This window comes from Aquarana catesbeiana, linkage group LG02, assembly GCF_042186555.1.
Source record: "Aquarana catesbeiana isolate 2022-GZ linkage group LG02, ASM4218655v1, whole genome shotgun sequence".
In the NCBI taxonomy this organism is placed as follows: Eukaryota; Metazoa; Chordata; class Amphibia; order Anura; family Ranidae; genus Aquarana; species Aquarana catesbeiana.
In genome coordinates this window covers 522,535,783-522,559,174 of record NC_133325.1, presented here as the reverse complement: position 1 = coordinate 522,559,174, position 23,392 = coordinate 522,535,783, and the positions used below count along the sequence as shown (strand labels likewise).

Below are 23,392 nucleotides of genomic sequence, written 5' to 3'. Positions count from 1 at the left end.
CAACTGAGACCACTTGCGCATGTAATGGTGTAATGTTTCCATAATTGGAGTCGGCTCATGGAGGATGCGATAGATACACGAAATTAAGTGCAATTGATTGGGGCCTTGAGCACATAAGTGTTCAAAAGTAGTTGGTTTATCTAGGGTCAGGGATGGCGATTTAGAGTGAAAGAAATGTCTAACCTGTAAATAGAAGTGGAAGGAATGTGATGGTAAATCAAATTTCTCTCTGAAAACGTCAAAGGAATGTAGCTTCCTCGTTATGGGATGAACTAGGATCCGCAGCTGGAAGAGATGTACATTTATCCATGAAAAGATCCTGCCCAGGGACATACTATCTGGAATGAGGGGATTAAGTAGTACATTTACAAGAGGAGAGCAGGGGGACATGAGAGGATAACGTTTGAGGCAGTTACGCCAAATGGTTAAAGTTAGTGCCATTGGGCCAATACACTGACGTTTATAAATAGGGTCTAAAACAGGGGGAGCGCCCCAAACCAAGGAGCTCGGATGAACCGGATAAAGTACCCCCTTCTCAATGGCAGACCATTGGTTGGGTGCATTTAAGGAAGTCCAAGAGGTGATGGCCCTTAAGTGCGTTGCATGATAATATTTAGTGATGTCCGGGGCTCCCAAGCCTCCTCTGGACCTAATGGAGAGCATCACGGAGCTTGCTATGCGGTGGGCACCGTCATTCCATATGAATTTTAAAAAGGATCTTTGAAGTAATTTTAATTGTGAGGCAGGTACAGCTACTGGGAGAGTTTCGAAGTAATAAAGTAGCTTGGGTAAGATAGACATTTTTAACACATTAATTCTGCCCAATAGAGACAAGGGATATTTGGTCCAGGACGACAGGGACTTATTTATATCCAATATCAGAGGAGGGAAGTTAGTGCTATAAAGGGAGGAGTAGTGAGGGGTAAGTAGAATACCCAAGTATTTAAGAGAGGTACTACACCATTTATAAGGGTATGATTCTTTGAGTTGGGATAGAAATAGCATTGGAATGTATATAGGAAGGGCTTCAGTTTTAGAATTGTTGACTTTATACCCGGAAATAGCACTAAAAGAGGTCAATAATTTATGTAACGAGGGAAGGGATATCAGCGGGTTGGTGATAGTTAACAGAATGTCGTCTGCAAATAACTATAATTTATACTCCCCCTGTCTCATCACCACCCCACTAATATCTGGATTTACACGGATAGACTCGGCTAGGGGTTCTAGGCATAGAATGAAAAGCAGCGGTGATAAGGGGCAACCCTGACGAGTTCCATTTGTCATGGGGAAGCTAGGAGACAGGAAGGATGACATTTGCACCTGCACTGAAACATTTGAGTTCAAGGCCTCCAAAGCTTTTAAAAAAGGACCATCGAAACCATATATTTTTAAGGTGGCAAACATGTAGGGCCAACTTAGCCTGTCAAAAACTTTCTGAGCATCTAGGCTCAAGATCAATGCCGAACGTGAGGTTCTATCTAAAAGGTCTATTAGGTCTATCGTACGTCGGGTATTATCTCCTGCGTGTCTACCAAGAACAAAACCCACTTGATCCCTGTGTATCAGTTTAGGAATAAATGCGGAGAGTCGGGTAGCGAGTATTTTAGTAAATATCTTGTAATCCGAATTTAGGAGGGCTATGGGTCCATAGTTATCTGGGACAGAGGGATCCTTTCCAGGTTTAGGGATAACCGAAAAAAACGAGTGGGAAAACTGAGAATGTGGGGGAGTTCCCTTAAGAAGGGAATCATATAAGGCTAACATATGAGGAGATAGAATGTCAAAAAAAGATTTGTAGTAGGAGTAGGGCAATCCATCTGGGCCAGGGGATTTGTGTAATGGTAGTTTTTTAATTATAGCTAAGTTCTTCAGCTGACACTGTTGCATTTAAACTCTCTAGGTCCGTTTTAGATAGGTAGTTTTATATTGGTAGTTTTATATTGGAAAAAAAAAGACTCGAAATTTACCTGCGTAAAATCAAAATGGTTCTCCGGAGTCAGACAATTATACAGTTTGTTAGAAGTTACCAAAAATTTTGGACATCTCACGAGGGCAATGTGTTCTAGATCCATCTGTCTGCAAAAGGAAATCAGGCAGGGAGTTGAACGGACGAGGGCATAACTTGTTAATTAACATCCTGTGGGGCTTATTTGAGAATTCGTAGAATTTCTGCTTTGTCCACAGCATGGACCTAGCTGTTTTGTCAAGTTTTGTTGATTTAATTTGTTCTCTAAGGTGAATGACTTTACGTAGTTTCTGCACTGTGGGACCACCCAAAAGCCTCGGTTCAGCAGTTACTAGAGCGGACATTAAGGACTGCAATAAACTGTTTCTATCTCTCTTCAGTCGAGAACCCTCAGCTATACACGCACCTCGGAAAACAGCCTTATGTGCCTCCCACAGTGTAGAAACCTGAGATACCGATCCAGAGTTGAGTATAAAATAATCTTTCAAGCTATTTGCTAGGATAGATCGGGATACTTCAGACTGCAGAAGGTGATCATTTAAACGCCAGTGACAGGATTTAGTATAAGTCTGGGATAACATAAGATCTAATGTAATGGGCGCGTGATCCGACCATGTAATAGGGGAAATTTCTGACTCAACTACATAGGGAATAAGTGGAGCCGAGATAAAAAAATGATCAAGACGGGAGTACATTTTATGAGCTGGTGAGTAAAACGTAAATTGCTTGACAGAGGGATGTTTTATCCTCCATGAGTCGAATAATCTGTATGATCTAATACATTTACGGAATGCATTGGCTTGAGACAATACTCCTTTAGGTGGGGTAGTACTAAAAAGCGTTTGTCTGTCCCTATTGGGTGACATGACCAGATTGAAGTCCCCACCAAATACCATAAATGGTTGTGAGCGATATTGGGGAGTATCAAAGAGTTTGTTGAGGAACTCAATCTGGCCCGTGTTTGGGGCGTACAAATTAACCAGTGTAAAAGGGGTGGACATGTATTCACATTCTAGAATAAGAAATCTCCCATGAGGATCTACATGTGACCTCCGAACCTTGACAGGACATGCTTTCCTGATCAAGATTGCTACTCCTGCCTTGCCCGTAGAATCAGAGGCAAGATAGGAGATGGGAAAAAACCTGGAGGCAAATTTTAATGATCCTCCTGCCCGAAAGTGGGTCTCCTGGATCATCACTACGTCTGTGCCCGAGGCCCTGAAATCTTTCAGGGCCATCCAGCGTTTACCAATGGAGCCCAGGCCTTTTACATTATAGGACAAAATTTTTAGAGCCATGGCTGTTATCTATCTAGGAAGGCTAGTGTAAAAGCATCTAGTACTATAAGCCTGGAAGTAACATGAGAATAGGAGTATACACATTGCAGTTTAGAAGTAATTATAATAATAGACGTTTTCTCAACTCCAATTATTGAAAAACACACCCCAAATTCTTTCTCCTTTAGAGTAAAATGATAATGACCGTGGGGTCTCAAACTATATCCACCCTGCTTAAGGCCAGAAAGCCAACAACAAACTCAATATATGCAAGGATTTGGGACAAGTTCTTATCCTATGCCACAGGAATGGGGTTTGATCCAGTCTCTCCTTCCACTGCTGTTTTAGGCTTCCTTCAGACTGGTCTCGATCTGGGGCTCAGCCAGAGCTTCCTTAAGGTGCAAGTGTTGGCGATTTCTGCAGAAACTAACACAAAATGCGCAGAAGATCCTCTAGTGGTCACATTCCTCAGAGGGGTATTGAAGATGCGTCCTCCAACCAGGCGTTCCTTTCCGCAATGGGATCTTCCTCTAATACTAGAAGTCTTATCCACTCATCCATTCGCACCTGTAGAAAAAAATCTCAATTTGGGATCTAACCCTAAAAACAACTTTTCTTCTGGCTATCACATCCAGCAGGAGAATTTCGAAACTCCAATCCCTGGGCGTGGGGGGTGAACAGATTTCCTTTTTCCCCAGACAGGGTAGAGCTTCACCCTCTCCGAGGATACACCACAACGGCACATCTATTGGAACCCTGGGCTTTACCAGTTTTCTCTGACCCAGAATCAAACTCCTGCCATGAGCTAGATATATCCAGAGTTCTCAGGGCCTACTTCGAAGCTACCGCAAGATTCAGGAACTCGGAAAGATTATTCATCATCCCATGGGTCAGAAATAGGGGAAGGGAAGCTTCCACCAGAACCTTGGCATTCTGGGTTGTCAAGTTAATACAAAAAGCTTACAGGGTGAAGAACTTGGAACCTCCATCTCAAGTGAATGCTCATTCAATGAGAGTGGTTTTGGCATCTTGGGCAGCGAGGGCGAATGTTTCTTTAGACACAGTATGCAGGGCCGCCACTTGGTCTTCTCGTCGCGCATTTCTTAAACACTACTGTATTGACCCCGGGGCTCTTACAACAGTAGAGTTCGGGAGAAGAGCAGTTCAGGCTGCTATGTCTATGTCTGATTAAATTTTTTTTTCGTTAAAGCATTAAACCCACCCGTGTGAGCTAGTTATTTATCACAGGTATTCTGCCATGGCGGCACCAGGAAAACGGAAAATTGTATCATACTTACCGTAATTTTCCTTTCCTGATGCCTATCCATGGCAGCATATGCTCCCACCCTCGGTATTCTATATTACGGAGAATGTTGGGGGATGGGCTATGCCTTTAATTTATGTTATTCACTAGTCCTGAGGGAGGGGTCGAGGTGGACCTACCATATTATAGTTTTAAATTTGCTAGCAAATGTTTGCCCATTTATGAACACTTGTGAACTGTAAAAATGTGGAATAAGGGGATTCTGTCCGACTAGTATTTATAAGTTATACCAGGGAATATCCGATTGCCTCTTGAGGGATTAGGAAGGAACTTTTTATCCCCAGCTGGAGCAAATTGGATCATGTTTTTTTGTTTTGCTTTTTTGTTGCCTTCCTCTGGATCAACTGTGGGTATAGGATTGTGTATATGGAGGTTTTCTCTGTGGGTTGAACTGAATGAATTTGTGTCTTTTTTCAGCCAGACTAAGTACGTAATATATATATTAGAAATGTGCTATATGAGGTAGAGGTGGACCGTTCAGTATTTTTAAAAATAGACTGCACTGTACCGCAGTCAATTGAATAGAATGCACAATAAATAATATTTTTTTCTACCTGTCATGCATCTTTCTGTAGTAAACACATAGATGTGATAAGATCATAAAAAGTAAACCTCTTGCAGGTTGTTATATTTTTAAAATGCTTCGTATATAGATATATATATATAGATATATTATATCTATATCTATCTATCTATCTATCTATCTATCTATATATATATATATATATATATATATATATATATATATATATATATATATAGCCATTTATTACAGCATTTAGGATGAGCATGAGAGTGATTGGACCTTCAAAAAACAGGTGGAAGAGGGTCTATTTATAAATGTTTTCACACAAGATTTACACAACTTTTACATAGTATTCAGCAAATTTTCTAACTGGACTTTAAAAATCTTGTGTGAAAACATTTATAAATACACCTCATAGCATTAGCGTTGATCGTGTACTATAATACTCCGTACACACGATCGGACTTTCCGACAACAAAACCGTGGATTTTTGTTAGAAGGGTGTTGGCTCCAACTTGTCTTGCATACACACGGTCACACAAATGTTGGCCAACAATTACGAACGTAGTGACGTACAAGACGTATGTGATATCTCCATTACGAACGCTAGTTTTACAAGACCGAGTGCTTCCGACTCGTCCTTGATTCCGAGCATGCGTGAACTTTTGTGCGACGGACTTGTGTACACACGTTCTGAAAGTCCGACAACAAACATTTGTTGGCAGAAAGTTTGAGAACCTTCTAGCCAACACTTGTTGGCGGAAAGTCCGAAAAACAAATGTTTGATGGAGCATACACACGGTCGGACTTACTGCCAACAAGCTCACATCCAACATTTCCCGTCGGAAAATCCGATCATGTGTACGTGGCATTAGAGTATAGAACAACTGGTGAAAAAAGTTGTTTTGGTAAATGTTCAAGTTTTCCCCATTAAACACAGCTGCTCCAAATACATTTTGAGGAAAAAACAATCTTGTAGGCTGTTACAAAATCTGTACAGTGTACAGATTAAAACAAATTAAAGAGATAGAATTTTATTTAATTCAAACTGAATTGCACATTGACACTTTCCAACCTAAAATGATTGTATCTAGGGGAACAAATGCTATTGATGTAGTTGAATGTAATTATTGATGCAACGTTATCTGTCAAAGAACATTCATAATGCTAAAGAAATAAATTCTGCTGATTCCACCTTTGTTGATAACCTGGAACAGGCTCAAACAGAAGTTACCAATGGGCAATTGAAAATCACTAGTCTGCATCTAAACAACTCAGGCATGTACCAATGTGTTGCAGGAAATAAGCATGGCACCATCTATACCAGTGCAGAGCTAACTGTGCAAGGTAAGTGATGTGGACCAGCAATTTCTGGGCTCAAATTAGTTTTCCAATGTTGTAAACTAGGGATGCACCAATACCACTTTTTTAACACTGAGTACAAGTACCGATACTTTTTTCAAGTACTCACCGATACCAATTACTGATACCTATTGCCTAGGAAGAGTAGGTGGGGGGGGGGGTTGGGAGCAGGGGGTTGTTAGGGAGTTGGGTGAGGTTGGGGTGAGGGCAGGGGGAGTAGAGGGGTTAGTGAGGGCAGGTTAGTTGAGGGTGGGGTGAAATAGGTATTGTGGGGTGGAAGAGTTGGGGGTGAAAAGGCTGGGAAAGATGGTTGGGATGGGAGGGTCATTGGGAGACATGGGGGTAGAGGTGACAGCTGGTTGAGGCAATGAGGATGCAACACAGGGAGGGCACAGTACAGGGGGTTAGGAGGGCAGGGTTCAGGCACATTACATGCAGAGTGCAGGGTTCAGGCACATTACAGGCAGAGTGTAGGGTTTAGGCACATTACATGCAGAGTGCATGGTTCAGGAACAGAACATGCAGAGTCCAGGGTTTAGGGTCCATTATATACAGAGTGCAGGGCACATTACAGTCAGATTGCAGGGTTCAGGCACATTACATGCAGAGTGCAGGGTTCAGGAATAGAACTTGCAGAGTGCAGGGTTCAGGAACAGAACATGCAGAGTGCAGGGTTCAGGGTCCATTACATATAGCGTGCAGGGCACATTACATGCAGAGTGCAGGGTTAAGGCACCAAACATACAGATTGCAGGGTTCAGTTCTCCTCCACCACTCCTATCCACTGCATTCTGATCCCCCATCCACCCCTCCTCAGTTCTGACTTGTGTTCACACCTCACTACTGCCTTCATCTTCTCCCCCCTCCCTTAAAAGCTACATCGTGCACATGCCTTACCATTCATTGTACGTGTAATGTAAAGTACCTGGCCGGCTCTTGCACAGACATCCCCCACTGCAAGTGCTGCCTCTCTGCAGCCAGATCATCTTGGGGCTTCGGCATCCAGGCATCATGGCATCATGGTCAGGTCAGAGAAAATGCAGCCTACCTTCTGAGGCCCCCCTCCTACCCCTGACCGTACTAGCTGGGACGCCAGCATCTCCCTTGTCACTGCACTCAGGCAGACAAGCTATTAAAAGCCTTGATCCTTGTACAGATGTAGCTGACAGGCTGCGACTGATGTGTCCAGTTCACGTCACTTCCGGTATGGGGTTAGGGTATCGGAGCAGTTTCATGAGTACCGATACTCGCAAAAAAATGCCTAGTATCGCATAGTTGCCAACATTGAAAAACAAATATGTGATTATATAAAATATGTGAAAATAAATGACACTTTTTGGCTGTAGGCGGAGCCGTGCAATAATTATGGGGTGAGGCATTCGTTTGCAGGCGTGGCTTAGCAAAAATGTATAAGTGTCGCGTGAAGCGCGCCGCGGCGAAAAAATGGGCGTGGCTTACGTGGACGTGGCTTACGTGAAAGTGGGCGTGGGTTACGTGAAAGTGGGCATGGCTTAAATGGGCGTGGCTCAAGAGGGTGTGGTTAGAGTCTGAGATGAATGAGGGATGGAGAGGGAAAGGGGGAGAGGGAAATGACGGGACAGCAGCCCCAGATCCTACACAATAGAAATATGTGTATTCTAGAAAGTTTAACAATCAGCAGATAAAGATACTCCAAACGCCTGGTGTTAACGCTTCAATCATCCCCGCACCATGGTTGTTATGGTGTCAGGATGATTGAAGCGCATTATTTCTATTATTACATTGTAATATAAAATTAAATCCTTCAACTCACCATAATGCCGAATCAGTGGGATCCCTGAGCATGTTACTAGCCACGTCGCCTGCCACCAGCAGAGTCTGTCCTTGCATCAGGTGCCCCCGCCAGAGTCTGTCCTTGGATCAGGTGCCCCCGCCAGAGTCTGTCCATGCATCAAGTGCCCCCGCCAGAGTCTGTCCATGCATCAGGTGCCCCCGCCAGAGTCTGTCCTTGCATCAGCTGCCCCCGCCAGAGTCTGTCCTTGCATCAGGTGCCCCCGCCAGAGTCTGTCCTTGCATCAGGTGCCCCCGCCAGAGTCTGTCCTTGCATCAGGTGCCCCCGCCAGAGTCTGTCCTTGCATCAGGTGCCCCCGCCAGAGTCTGTCCTTGCATCTGGTGCCCCCGCCAGAGTCTGTCCTTGCATCAGGTGCCCCCGCCAGAGTCTGTCCTTGCATCAGGTGCCCCCGCCAGAGTCTGTCCTTGCATCAGGTGCCCCCGCCAGAGTCTGTCCTTGCATCAGGTGCCCCCGCCAGAGTCTGTCCTTGCATCAGGTGCCCCCGCCAGAGTCTGTCCTTGCATCAGGTGCCACCGGCAGAGTCTGTCCTTGCATCAGGTGCCACCGGCAGAGTCTGTCCTTGCATCAGGTGCCCCCGGCAGAGTCTGTCCTTGAATCAGGTGCCCCCGGCAGAGTCTGCCCTTGCATCAGGTGCCCCCGGCAGAGTGTCCTTGCATCAGGTGCCACCGCCAGAGTCTGTCCTTGCATCAGGTGCCCCCGCCAGAGTCTGTCCTTGCATCAGGTGCCCCCGCCAGAGTCTGTCCTTGCATCAGGTGCCCCCGGCAGAGTCTGTCCTTGCATCAGGTGCCACCGGCAGAGTCTGTCCTTGCATCAGGTGCCACCGGAAGAGTCTGTCCTTGCATCAGGTGCCACCGGCAGAGTCTGTCCTTGCATCAGGTGCCCCCGGCAGAGTCTGTCCTTGCATCAGGTGCCCCTGGCAGAGTCTGTCCTTGCATCAGGTGCCACCGGCAGAGTCTGTCCTTGCATCAGGTGCCCCCGGCAGAGTCTGTCCTTGCATCAGGTGCCCCCGGCAGAGTCTGTCCTTGCATCAGGTGCCCCCGGCAGAGTCTGTCCTTGCATCAGGTGCCACCGGCAGAGTCTGTCCTTGCATCAGGTGCCACCGGCAGAGTCTGTCCTTGCATCAGGTGCCACCGGCAGAGTCTGTCCTTGCATCAGGTGCCCCTGGCAGAGTCTGTCCTTGAATCAGGTGCCCCCGGCAGAGTCTGCCCTTGCATCAGGTGCCCCCGGCAGAGTCTGCCCTTGCATCAGGTGCCACCGGCAGAGTCTGTCCTTGCATCAGGTGCCACCGGCAGAGTCTGTCCTTGCATCAGGTGCCACCGGCAGAGTCTGTCCTTGCATCAGGTGCCGCCGCCAGAGTCTGTCCTTGCATCAGGTGCCCCCGCCTGAGTGCAGCCCCCCCTCAGTTAGTGCAGCCCCCTCAGTGCAGCCCCCCCTCAGTGCAGCCCCCCCTCAGTGCAGCCCCCCTCTATTAGTGCAGACCCCCCTCAGTGCAGCCCCCCTCAGTTAGTGCAGCCCCCCCCCCCAGTGCAGCCAGGCCCCCGCTCAGTGCAGGAGCGGCCGGTGTTCTGCCGAGAAAGTTCCGCTCGGCAATGGAGGACCCCCTGTACTGCGCAGGCGCATCGCTTGCGCAGTACGGGGCTGGGGAACTTTCAACAAGACACGGCGACGGCGCCGTGTCTTCTGCTTGCTTCAGTGGAGAGGGGAGGGGCCATGCAGCTAAAGAAGCTGCTTCATTGGCTGCACGGATCGAGCCCCCTTCCTCTCTCCACTCAACACTAGGGGAAGATAGAGCAGCGGCACCGGCCGCCATTTTGCTAGAGCCCGCTGCTCCAAAAAACCAACATTCCCGATTTTCCTTATGGAAAATCCCGATTCGGGACAGCCTCCAATCGAGACGAGGGTCCCAAAATCGGGATTGTCCAGGGAAAAATCGGACTGTTGGCAACTATGGTATCGGCACCGATACCAGTATCGGTATCGGTGCAACCCTATTGTAAACACATTTCAAAATTTTTCCAGTAGAAAAGTCAAATCCATCAGCTGTTACCTAGCCTTTATAAATATCTAGTTCATGGAATATATATGTTGTCAGAATGCTTTTATACAGTACAGACATAGATGCAACAACCATTCTCATATAATACACTGTCATCACTAGTTCTGACACTGGGTGGTAGTGTTTATTTATAATTTAAAGTCCTAAATGGCTATGATGTAATTTCCAGTCTCTGTGTTCCTGTCATTTTCCAATAAAACAACTAAGTCTCAGCCATGTGCTCAGCAACATCTTGACTGGCAAAAAAATAAAAAATTGCCATGTGCCGTGTTCGGGTTTGGCTTGACGAAAAGATGGCAACCCTATCAGTATGCTACTAGGGATTAGTGCTTTGGATAAATGTTACAGCTGTATTATATGATAATAAAAAAACATAATATTTTATATTATGAGAATATCATTAATGCTTCTTGCATAGTTACTCTAAATCATTACTTTTTCATTTTCGTAAAATACAAACCTCAGTTGTCCTATATGGTTTTAGCAGGGGAGAAACTTTGGGATCTTCACTACATCAGGCAGACGGGGTTAATTTCAGTCGGTAGCAGAAGATTAGAGGGCAATAAATCTACACTTGGGGATGGGGCTTACTGCACCCATGTAGGGATTTGGAGACAGTACTTGCTAGTGTTCCCTAAAGGTGGGCTGAGACTGCCATTTCACGCAAACTTGGCATTAAGGCAACTCCAACTTCAAAGCAATGATTCTCCAACAGAACATAATTAACTCCTTGTAATCTGTGGCCAAACTTCTCTATGTCTGTACTCGTTACATTGTTCACTATGGACATCAGTTGCTCATTACACTTTATGCACTACGGATAACAGTTCCTCAATACACGTCATAACTTGTCTCTCTGTATTGTACAGCATTTCTGAGCCAGTGCTGCTAAGCTTGTACCAGACTCCACCAGCCTAGTGACCCCTCATCTCACTCCCAGTGACATTGATTCATATGATCACATGAAAACTAGGAAGCTGTACTCCTGTACATAACCCATGCTTACTCTTTTTCCGAGGCCTCGCTCCATCTTGGGGTTGTCACCCATACGTGATTGACCTGGACAGTACGGGTTTGGCAACTTGTGCCTGGGTTTCTGTCCCCTGGAAACCCAGGCACAACATATATCCAGCGCCTGTCTGTGTCCCGGTTTGTCCCATCCTCCACCCCGTAGCTTTCTGTTAACTATGTGGGCGGTGGCGGCTGTGTGCCTCTCTGCTCCATATCACGGACTGTTGGGGTCTCTAGTCGATGTAGCTACTCCTACACTTGTCTGTGTAAGAGGTCCTCACCTCACAGAGCCTCGCCCTCTTCCTGCTCCACCACAACTGGGGAGACAAGATATTGAGGTGACTGGAGAGCCCGAGACCTCCTCCGCACAGCGGTAACCCAAAGGTATGATCGCAGCCACCCTCCTCTGTCAGCCCCCTTCCTCTCCCCTCCTCTCTCCTCCTCTCTGTCAGCCCCCTTCCTCTCCCCTCCTCTCTGTCAGCCCCCCTCCTCTGTCAGCCCCCTTCCTCTCTGTCAGCCCCCCCTCCTCTCTGTCAGCCCCCCTCCTCTCTGTCAGCCCCCCTCCTCTGTCAGCCCCCTTCCTCTCTGTCAGCCCCCCCTCCTCTCTGTCAGTCCCCATCCTCCCTGTCAGCCCCCATCCTCTCTGTCAGCCCCCCTTCTCTCTGTCAGCCCCCCTCCTCTCCCCTGTCCCCTCCATACTACACCAGGAGACCTCCCCCCACCCCCCAAAATTACACTGGGAGGCTCCCCACCAAATATTACACACTACATATACACGATATTGTACATTACACAAGCCTGCACTATATACACTATATTGTACATTACACACGCCTGCACTATACTTTACATTACACACGCGTGCACTATATACACTATATTGTACATTACACACTAAATATACACTATGTTGTACAGTACACACGCGTGCACCATATACACTATATTGTACATTACACACACCTGCACTATATACACTATATTGTACATTACACACTACATATACACTGTATTGTACATTACACACGCCTGCACTATATACACTATATTGCACATTACACACACTTGCACTATATGCAATTGGCTACACCCACTGTTCACTGCTGCGCATGCCGCCTTACTACTCCCCTAGGGCACACAGAGGTGTCCCAGGTATTTTACAATCTCATAGTGTATGCTACAAAAAAAATGCCAAGCCCCGCTGAAGTGTTCGGGTTTGGCTCGAAGAAAAGGTGGCAACCCTACTCCATGTTCTGTGACTCCTAGTATGGGTTCCTAAGATGCCCCGTGTTGCGAGGCTGGTCCCAATATTGGGGTTCCAGTCACTAGGGAAGTGATCCTAAGCACAAAACTTCCTTAACTTCCAGGGCCTCTGTCACCTTGGCCAAGTCACTGCTTCCTGACTGGCTGGCAGTTTATGCACACTACATTAGTACAGTAGTCATTATCAGTGGCAATATATCTTCCTTTGAATAGCTTCACTGCATTTTAGACATTGGTATTGTACCTTCTCTAACTTATCTTGCCGCATTTTTAAGCCTTGTTCTTTTTGAAACACCATACATGCATTGTACTCCTTTAAATGTGTTCTCAAGTAACTTCAAACCAGGCCAAATTGAATAACAGTAAACATTATTTACTGAAGTTGTTCAAAAGTAACAAAGATTTCTAAACATATTTAGTTAAGTGCCCTATAGCTGTTCTCCTGCTGCCCCTAAATACCCATGAGGTAGTCTTATAAAGGTGAGAAAGCCCTTAAGTCCCAAAGTCCATTTAGCAGTGGCATAAGTCATTTATCCCTGGCACCCAGACTGGGTTCCCACAGGGATGGTTAAGCTCAAGGAGTGGTTTAGATCTTTAGCGGCATTCTGTTCCTTAAGTGGAGAGACCTGTAACTGTACATCCGGCTGTCTTACTTACTGCAGCACCACTGAGAGGAGGTGGTTCCCTCCCTTTTAATGTATTTGCTCTAGCAGAGGGCAGTACTTCCCCAAAAGCCCTGAAAGACCTGGATAGCAGAGTTAACCCTTACCTCCCAGGGAGTACCAATTCAGCAGGGCAAGCACAGCTAAACAGTGCAATTAACTGTGCAGTGGTTTTGCACAGAGCAGCCCAGATCATCCTCTTCTTGGGTTCTCACTGGCGTGACTTGCCCCTCCCTCCAGCCAAGTGCCCCCACAGCAAGCAGCTTGCTATGGGGCCACTCGAGCCAGCCGCTGCTCTGTGTGTCCATTCAGACACGGAGCTGTGGCTCGGCCCCAACCCCTCTCTCTCTTCAATGGCTCACTGACTTTGATTGACAGCAGAAGGAGCCAATATTGCCTGCTGCTGTCTCAGCCAATGAGGAGGGAGAGTCCCGAACAACCGAGACTCTAGTTATGGGGGCTGAGGGAGGCTGCTGCACACAGGAGGTCTTTTATCTTAAAGCATAGAATGCATTAAGATTTAAAAAAAACCTTCTGCCTTTAGACCCACTTTAACTCACATTAGGATATTCAGTTTTACAAAGAAATGCTAACAAATTAATCAAAACCACAATAGACAAAAACATATAAAAAAAACACACAATGCAGAAAAAACATGTCTTGGCTGTACCTTTTTAATGCCCCCCGAACTGATAGTCTAAATAAGCCCAAACGTTTATCTCATTCCTTCATTATTTCATATGTATTTTTGTTATCAATGTCTGCACTATTCAAAACTAAAAGTTTTGTTGCTTTAACATCCTTTAATTTTTAAACTATTGTCTAGAAATTTGACTAGTCTCTGTATCTTTATTGTAGCTCTGGCCCCTGATTTCCGTTTGTCGCCAGTGAAACCTTTGATCCCAGCCGCTCGTGGAGGCGAGATCTCCATACAGTGTAATCCTCGTGCTGCTCCCACGCCAGTCATCCTATGGAGTAAAGGAACTGAACTTCTGCACAACAATAGCAGGTATGAAAGGAAACCTGTACCAAAACAATATGGAGGTTGCCACTGTCTGTTTCTGAAAATGTAATTTTCTGGCTGCCATGTTGATCTAATGGCTTCTGTACTTTCTGAGGCACTGACCTGGAACATGTGTATTTATCAGTGGTCTTGACTTACAGCAGGTCTGACCTGAAAAGAGAAGTTCCGCTTTATCCCCTCAACTCCTTTCCCACTTGGGAGTTTTTTTTTTTTGTGTGGGAGTAGGTACCCACTAACACATCTGCTTGGTTGCCTAGGTGATCCGAGCAGATGTTCACCCCCCTACCTGCCCGCAACTTTCTGGTCCCGGGTGGCAGCGGGTCTATTCACAAACTGTAGCGTGACTCGTGCATACACAGTGGGAAGCCGGCTGTGAAGCTGCAGCGAGTCACAGCCAGCTCCCCATATTGCTCCGGGGACAGGAGGAAATAGCGGTGCTGGGGTTCCATGACCAGCAAAGAACCTGGCCAGGTGAAGACAGCTCTGGATCTCTGAACAGATAAGTGTAGTTTTATTAAAAGTCAGCAGTGTGTATGTTTGTATGCATGTATATGTGTATGTTTATATGTGTATGTATGTAGTTGTGTGTTTGTTTATGTATGTGTGTGTGTTTATACAGTGCCTTGGAAAAGTATTCATACCCCTTGAAATTTTCCACATTTTGTCATGTTACAACCAAGAACGTAAATGTATTTTATTGGGATTTTATGTGATAGACTAACACAAAGTGGCACATAAATGTCATTTTTTTTACAAATAAATATGTGAAAAGTGTGGCGTGCATTTGTATTCACCCCTCTTTACCCTGCTACCCCTAACTAAAATCTAGTGGAACCAACTGCCTTCAGAAGTCACCTGATTAGTAAATAGAGTCCACCTGTGTGTAATTTAACCTCAGTAATAATACAGCTGTTCTGTGCAGCCCTCATAGGTTTGTTAGAGAGGCTTAGTGAACAAACCAGACATTTCAGGGATAAAGTTGTGGAGAAGTTTAAAGCAGGGGTAGGTAATAAAAGAAATATCCCAAGCTTTGAACATCTCACAGAGCATTGTTCAATCCATCATCCGAAAATGGAAAGAGTATGGCACAACTGCAAACCTTCCGAGACATGGTCGTCCACCTAAATTAACAGGCCAGGCAAGCATTAATCAGAGAAGCAGCCAGGAGGCCCATGGTAACTCTGGAGGAGCTGCAGAGATCCACAGCTCAGGTTGGAGAATCTGTCCACAGGACAACTATTAGTTGTGCACTCCACAAATTTGGCCTTTATGGAAGAGTTGCAAGAATTAAGTCATTGTTGAAAGAAAGCCATAAGAAGTCCTGTTTGCAGTTTTTGAAGAAGCCATGTGGGGGAAACAGCAAACATATGGAAGATGGTGCTCTGGTCAGATGAGACCAAAATGTAACTTTTTTGCCTAAAAGAAAAACGCTATGTGTGGCGGAAAACTAACACTGCACATCACCCTGAACACACCATCCCCACCATGAAACATGGTGGTGGCAGCATCATGTTGTGGGGGATCCTTTTCTTCAGCAAGGACAGGGAAGTGGGTCAGAGTTAATGGAAAGATGGATGGAGCCAAACACAGGGCAATCTTAGAAGAAAACCTGTTCGAGTCTGCAAAAGACTTGAGACTGGGGCGGAGGTTCACTTTTCAGCAGGACAACGACCCTAAACATACAGCCAGACCTACAATCTATATGTCTTCTTGTATATACAGTACTCAGCATAAATGAGTACACCCCCACAGATTGGTCAGAAAACCTTTACTTTCCTTTCAGAATCAACATTTTCCAAGGGACACTATACTTTATATAACTCCTACAAATGCAGGCCTTTGATTGCAACCAAGTAAATTGTAAATTTGCACACACAAAAAAGTATTTTTCCTAACAAATTAATTCAAGGCTATGTTGCAAAAATGAATACACTCCAAGGAAAGTCTTTAGGCCCCTTTCACATGGATGCCTCCTTCAGAGCGGGCACAGTCCCACTCCCACAAATGCAGGCCTTTGATTGCAACCAAGATTTGTAAATTTGCACACACAAAAAAGTATTTTTTCTAACAAATTCATTCAAGACCATGTTGCAAAAATGAATATACTCCAAGGAAAGTCTTTAGGCCCCTTTCACATGGACGCCTCCTTCTTGCGGATTCTGCTTGCTCAGTAGGGGGTTGCTCCGCTGATCCCCACTGAGCAGGCAGATGACAGGTCCTGTCCACTCTGCTGTGCAGAACGGACACAGTCCCGCTCCCCTCTATGGAGAAATCGGGTGGAAACGGACTGCATTGTCTGATCAGGTCCGCCTGAAAAACAGACAGACGGGCCTGATCAGAAAGCCCGTGTGAAAGAACCCTAGGAGCCGGTTCACATTAGTGTGATGCCAGACATTGCATGTGATTCACACCGCATTGCTGTGCAGATCACATGCTATGTCTGTGCAATGCCAATTCAGCAATACAAACTGTATGGCTGAATTAGCATCGCATTTGGACCAAACACGTGCTGGACCCTTTTTTTGTCCACACATGTGTTCACACCCATGTGATCTGATACTGCAAATTGTGTTGCGTTTTACAAACTGATTGCGGGGTGTTGTTAACTTAACATACATTCCGCAATCAGTTTGCACAAACAGGTTGCCATTTTGATGTAGTGCAGATTTGCAGCGAATTCGCTGTGAATTCCCTCCACATCTAGTGTAAACCGGCCCTAAGGCCGGGTTCGCGTTTGTACGACAAACGCTCTGACATTGGGAGCTCATGTCGCATGATGTGTGAAAATCAATGTTTCCCTATGAGAGCCGTCTTAACAAGTCAGTCCGACTTTGAAAATGCTTCCTGCACTACTTTGGTCTGACTTTGATCCTACTTCAGCGCATTGAATATCACTGAAATCGGATCAAAGTCGGATCGCCGTTTTAACTGATCCGACTTTGGCATGTGACTTGTGCTCTGATGATCTTGAAGGGGAAAATTAAAAAAAAAAGTCATGGGTTCCTCCTCCAAGAGCATACCAGACCCTTTGGTCTAGTATGGATTAAAGGGGAACCCCCACGCAGAAAAAACTGCATGGGGTCCCCCCCAAAATCCATACCAGACCCTTGTCTGAGTACACAGCCCGGCAGGCCAGGAAATGGGGTGGGAACGAGCGAGGTTTGGGGCAGGGGGCCCTGCACCCCCCACCCCAAAACACCTCGTCCCCATGTTGATGAGGACAAGGGCCTCTTCCCAACAACCCTGGCCGTTGGTTGTTGGGGTCTGCGGGTGGGGGGCTTATCCGAATCTGGAAGCATCCTTTAACAAGGGCCCCCCCACCCTATGTGAATGAGTATGGGGTACATTGTACCCCTAACCCATTCAACAAAAAAAAGTGTCAAAAAGACGCAGCCCCTCTCCGGCTCTTCTCCACTGATAAATAATAATAAATAACAGCGCTAGGTATACTACAAAAATTCCATTATAAATGTGTATATAATATCAAAACATTATTAACTAGAAAAGGTACAATTTCTGGGGAAATTGTGAAAAGTGTTCTTGCCTCTACATCTGGAGTGAGCGGAGTAACTGGGGGGAGTGCCTGGAGTAACTGTTGTGTGGTTGGAGTAACTGTGGAAAGGTTGAACTGGGCAGATGGGCAGAGTAACTGTGTGGAGTGTTTGTAGTGAGTAAAGATAGTAAACATTACACTAACCAATTGATTGATCAAATTTAAAAAGTGCACAAGTGCTAATGATGTAGAAGGTAGAAATATCGGTAAATGACTTTGTCGGACACAGACTTAAGGGTTACCAGGATTTATTCCGCCCCAGCCAAAGCATAGCACCTGACGGACTCGCGTCCCAAAATCAAGTGTGTCAAAAACAGTTTACACAGTGTACATATAATTTCAATATATTGCATCACAAGCCAACTGGCGGTATATTTCCGTTATACATTAACATTAACATTTTGAACAGTCAACTTTTTGAACTTTTTGGATACAAGGCAATTCATTAAAGCATATACTTTAAACCCTTACAAATTTTCAGTTTCTCTGCAGTTTTGCTCCTTGCTGTTTCTTTGTCTTACTAATCAGCAAGCAGGCTATAGCACAGGAAGGAGAGGGTGAGTGTGATGAGGACAGTGTGATAGGGCGAGCTGACGTGCTGCATCTACCGTCTGTAGGACGGGTGATCGTTTTAGCCAGCCGGCTTCTTATGCTTATTTGAATCTGCTACACTGTAAGTGTTATTTTAATTCTTTTAATAAACCTCAAAACCAGGATTACGCTATGTTGTTTCCCTCTCTTTTCCCGGGGTACCCCTAAATGAGAACAACCCCCCAGCTAGGAGTCTTTTATTAATCTCCATGATAAGAGTGATTTCCTGTGACTTGGTGGATTAGTGGTATCATCACCCTTTGGCTGTATGAAGTGGCATGTCGTTTCCTAGAAGCCCATCCAATGAAAGGCCCTGACCGGGTTAAGGTCGCAAGCCCCCTTGTGCTTGCCGTTTGGTAAGCGCGCATTTTATTTTCAGCTACCACCGTGGTGCGGTGGAGGAATTTTTTCTATTTTACATTTCCTGCTTTAAAAAAATGGGGTCTGAGCCTATGTATTTTCACAACATTTATTTGGACTTTATTCACTGTGTTAGGACTGTCCAGTGAACACTTATTGATTTAGGTTTCAAGAACTGTGTTAGTTATTTAATTTGGGTTCTAACCAATTAGTCCTATTCAACACTGGTACTAGTATTTACTCCTATTTACAGCGCTGCTATATTTGTTATATTGTTGTATTAGTGTGTGTATCTCACATAGAGTGGCTGCTTTTGTTATTATGTAGTTTTTTTTAATTTTTTTTCACTAAGTTATTTTCATCACTATTTTGGTTATCCCCTATTTGGTCATTCACAATATTTCACGAACAGGTACCCTTTTTGGGTGCACTACAGCGCAGTATTCCTCTTACTATATGATGAGGACAGATGTCTGTGATGGATGGGGGGGAGTAAGTGAGTTCAGTGTCTAACAAGTACACCGAACATGAAATATAGAGAATGATGTTTAGCTAATTGTAAATGGTCCCACATAACTATGGCCACGTAAACTGACCCTCATTGCCACTTTATCTGTTTGATGACCACTGTCTCACAACCACTGTTTCCTGGCAACACTCATGCCCTGTTTATGCAGGCTCTAAGCGTGTTCACAACCACTGCTCAAAACACAATACACAGGATAATGGTAGCTGTAATAACTGTGCAGTACTCCTGACTGGAGACACTGCTGCACCCTGGAGATGTAAATGTGATCCAACAGTGTGTTTTTTTCTGTGGTGGCTGCCCAGACCAGTTGAGTATATCCTCTTGAGTGAAGAAGGTCAGATATTGGCTTCTTTTCTCTGCACAGAAAATCTTCATTGAAATCTCCACAGAGTATTATAGGTTGGCAATCCATTATTTCCAAAGATTCCAAGAGGCCCAGCAGGTTAGTAAGGAATTGGCCAATACTGTAATCCGGTGGCCTGTAAACGACAGCGATCAAAGCTTGTACAGGGGACTCCAGTTTGACAACCAAGAACTCCAAGTCAGTCACATTGTGATGATACTGCTTTTCATAGGCCTTGAAATGGTTTCTGACATACAAGGCGACACCTCCGCCACTTTTACTTGCAATGTCAGGAAGGTTTGTGTACGAGAGGTGTCTGTTGCGTTTGAACAGGTTGTAGCCCTCCAGCTGGAGACTTTCAGCAACAGAAGAGCCTGAGAGATGAGTTTCAGTGAAACATAAAACATCTCCAAGTGTCAACTCATGGTGAGATTTGATATCTTCAATGTGAGCTGGTAATCCTTCCGTGTTGTGATGGATAATTGTTAATGTTTGCTGTTTGTCTGTTGTCTGTAGAAACTTTAAGAGGGGCATAACACTTTCCAGTGATGCATTCTTCATTGAATCCAGGGAAGCTGTGATTTCAGGATCAGCAAAGATCTTCTTCTCATCAAAGTCGGTTATGTACAGTCCTTGTAGTGTAGTCGTTCTACTCAGAGCAACATAGGCCATTCCCGGTTGGAAGACCCGTTTCAATGAGACCACTGCCGACTGTATCGACATCCCCTGACACTTATGAATCGTACATCCAAAAGCCAACTTCAGGGGGAACTGCCTGCGAACAACTCCTTTCTGTCTCAGGTTTTCCTCTACCCTTTCTATGTACACCAATTTGTCAGCATCACAAGACGACTTGTTACGGTATCTCTGTCCTGCATTTGGATTGTCCAGCACAAGCCCAAGCTTGTTTACCGTAGTAGCACCATTCTCAGTCTGGATGATTATTCTTGCAATCTTGCCAAATGTCCCGTTAACAAGCCCGTCTTCTACATCAATGTTTCTTGTGATCATGATACGGGCACCTTCAGCTGCTTGCAGTGTGTCAATCAGATTGTCTTTGTGTCCTTTGAAAGGTTGGTGTTGCCTCAGCATCACTCCTGTCTTAGGGTCTTTTCTGTAATCGTTGGCATCTATGTTGGTGACGTTTGAATGGAGAACAGACACAGTTGCAGCATTATGTTTGTGAACCTCTTTGTTGGTGGCAAATATGTGTAGCACGTCATTAGGGCAGTGGGTGGGATCTGTAAAAGCCTGAGCAAGCAGAGCTTTGTCATCATTGCTTAAGGTGCCAGTCTTCTGCTTGACTCTGATTCTATTCAAAAGCTCAGCAAATGAAATGTCTTCCTTCTGTCGCATGATCTCTGTCAGCGTGATCATCTGAAAGTTGTCTTTCCAGAGGTCATTGGTATTTTCCTCAAACACGCAGAGTGGCTTACTTTTTCCCAGCGGGGGGACCTGGTAAAAGTCTCCTACTGCTAGTACTGACATACCACCAAAAGGTTTCTTACTGCCTTTGATTTGCTGTAATCTCCAGTTGATGTAGGCAAACAGGGGCTTTGAAATCATTGACACCTCGTCAATAACAATGATCTCCGCATTTGACAGCTGTGCCCTCACTTCATCTATTAGATTTCCAAGTCCTTGGTAGGGTGGCTTCAAGCTTCTTGGCAACTTCAGCAGAGAATGCAATGTGTTGCCTGAAATGTTGAAAGCTGCTGTTCCTGTAAATGCAGTTAGTAAAACGCTGGGCATGGATATGTCTGCTTCCTCACGTAGTCTGGTAAGTTTACAGAGTATCTTTGTCGCCTCAGCATAGATGCACTTTATCAGGTGTGATTTGCCTGTCCCTGCACCACCAGTGACAAAGTAATAGAATGGGTCAGGATTTAGGCCACGCACACGGTTAGTGCACCAGTCACAAACTGAGTAGAATGTCTGAGCTTGTGTCCGGTTAAGGTTTCTGTACATTTTCCGAAGGAAATCAGGGCACATTTGTGGGGCTTTCACAGTAAGCGCAATTCCACCTGTTTGTTTGTGACGTGTATACTCCGGAACATCATCTTGTTCATTCTCATGAAGTGGCTCCCCTTCTTTGCGTTCCTCTACACATTCCAACCTATCCAACTCAGCTTCTGGGGCAAAGGTGTTCCAAGCATCTTCAACAGGTCCGTTTTTTACAAAGTCATCCAAGACTTGTTCCACAATTTTGTTGTGTTGTTCGAACTTCTTTTGGTTGCTGGTAACAATTGCAGACACTGCTTGGATTGCTTCTTCTCCTGGTAAGCTCACACAGGCGCCTTTGTAAAAATCCTGGTGTGTTGGGAACCTTACAGTTTTCAGTGATGACTCTGAACGGTGGGGGAGGTACAGTTTAAGCAGTCTGCCGTAGTAGTTCTCAGGGTCCTTCTTCTCTGAGAAGCGTGCGTACCTGATGATTGCAGGCTTCCCTCTCGTGCGTTTTTGAATCATTCCCATTTCATTCAATAGGCTGACACGCTTGCTGTCTTCCTTTTGCTTGCCATCTTCCTTCTGCTTGCCATAGACAACCCTGTAATGGGATGCAAAGTCTGCCAGACACATGGACTCAAACTCTGGTGTTTCGGGTCTGGCTCTGTATTTGTCGACAAAACTCGTCATCCACACATTAAGAGAATCGGCTGGTTTGTTCTGCAATGCACTGAGCGGGAGACTCATTTTCAGTGCGTTGTCACCAGTTGGCAGAAAAACAACCTCACGTGAGCAAGACTTCATTTTCAGGCTGCACGTACGGGCCACAGACTCCTGGGCGCTGACCTCTCTGTGTTTTGAATAAGCCTGAAGAACCTCTTTCATTTCTTCTCGTTCTGTCGCTGTTTCTGGGCTCATTTCTTTGACTATTGTTTTGAGATAGTCACTCAGCTCCCGTTCTGGCTTGGATATGTAGGACAACATGTACATGATGCAACCATACTCATCAAGAATGTACTGGATGTCCATGTTGGCGTTCCAGGCCGTCAGCAAATGTGGATTATAGTTGTTCACCCAGCAGTCCTTGACATCACGCTTCATTAGAATCACGCTTGAGGAGGTCAATGCCTGAATGTAGGAGTTGTACTGATTCAAAGTCATATCACACTGTGCCAGTAGCTGTGACATGTCTTCAAGCTGCACTTTTGGGTTATTAAGCAAATCCCAGACTGGTTTCAGTTTGTTTTTGGCTGCTTGTGGTTTCATTGCACAATCTCCTTGTTCTTCTGGCATCGGGTAAGTTATCCTCGTTTTTCTAATAGGTGGCTTTGGAAATCCAAATCTGCATACTCTGTTACCTTTCTTGCATGATTTTGAATGAGATCTGCTGTGCATTTGAAGTTCTGTTACAAATCTGTGAAGTAAGGCCTGTTTGGCTTCATCAGGCAGCTGGCATGAGATGTTATGATCTATAAAGGCACACACCTTGTCATCACTGTCTTGTCCAAATATAGGAGCTCCTGCTACCCAACAGAGACAATGTATATGAGGGCTCCCTCTCGCCTGAAATTCAACCCGGTAAAAGTAATCGATAACTTCACCAATTGGCTGTGCAGGACCCAACAGCAGCTCTCGCATCAGAGCATCAACCCGTCTGTCAAACATGCGCATGGTGGTCATTGGGTTGCCTCGAAGAATGTCACACTTTTCAGCCCAGTCTAGCCCCGCAAAATCCACCTTTTGACCTTGTTGTGCCTTTATTGC

At 45.4% G+C, this 23,392-nt stretch overlaps 1 protein-coding gene across 2 annotated transcripts in view; it reads left to right on the top strand.

Annotated features, from left to right (window-relative positions):
• Positions 1–23,392, top strand: part of CNTN2 (contactin 2) — a 430,563-nt gene that overhangs the window by 264,319 nt on the left and 142,852 nt on the right. For both annotated transcript variants that reach the window (XM_073615820.1, XM_073615821.1), the window contains 2 exons: positions 6,314–6,443; positions 14,140–14,290. In XM_073615820.1, coding sequence (XP_073471921.1) covers positions 6,314–6,443; positions 14,140–14,290 — 281 coding nt within the window. The remainder of the gene's footprint in view (positions 1–6,313; positions 6,444–14,139; positions 14,291–23,392) is intronic.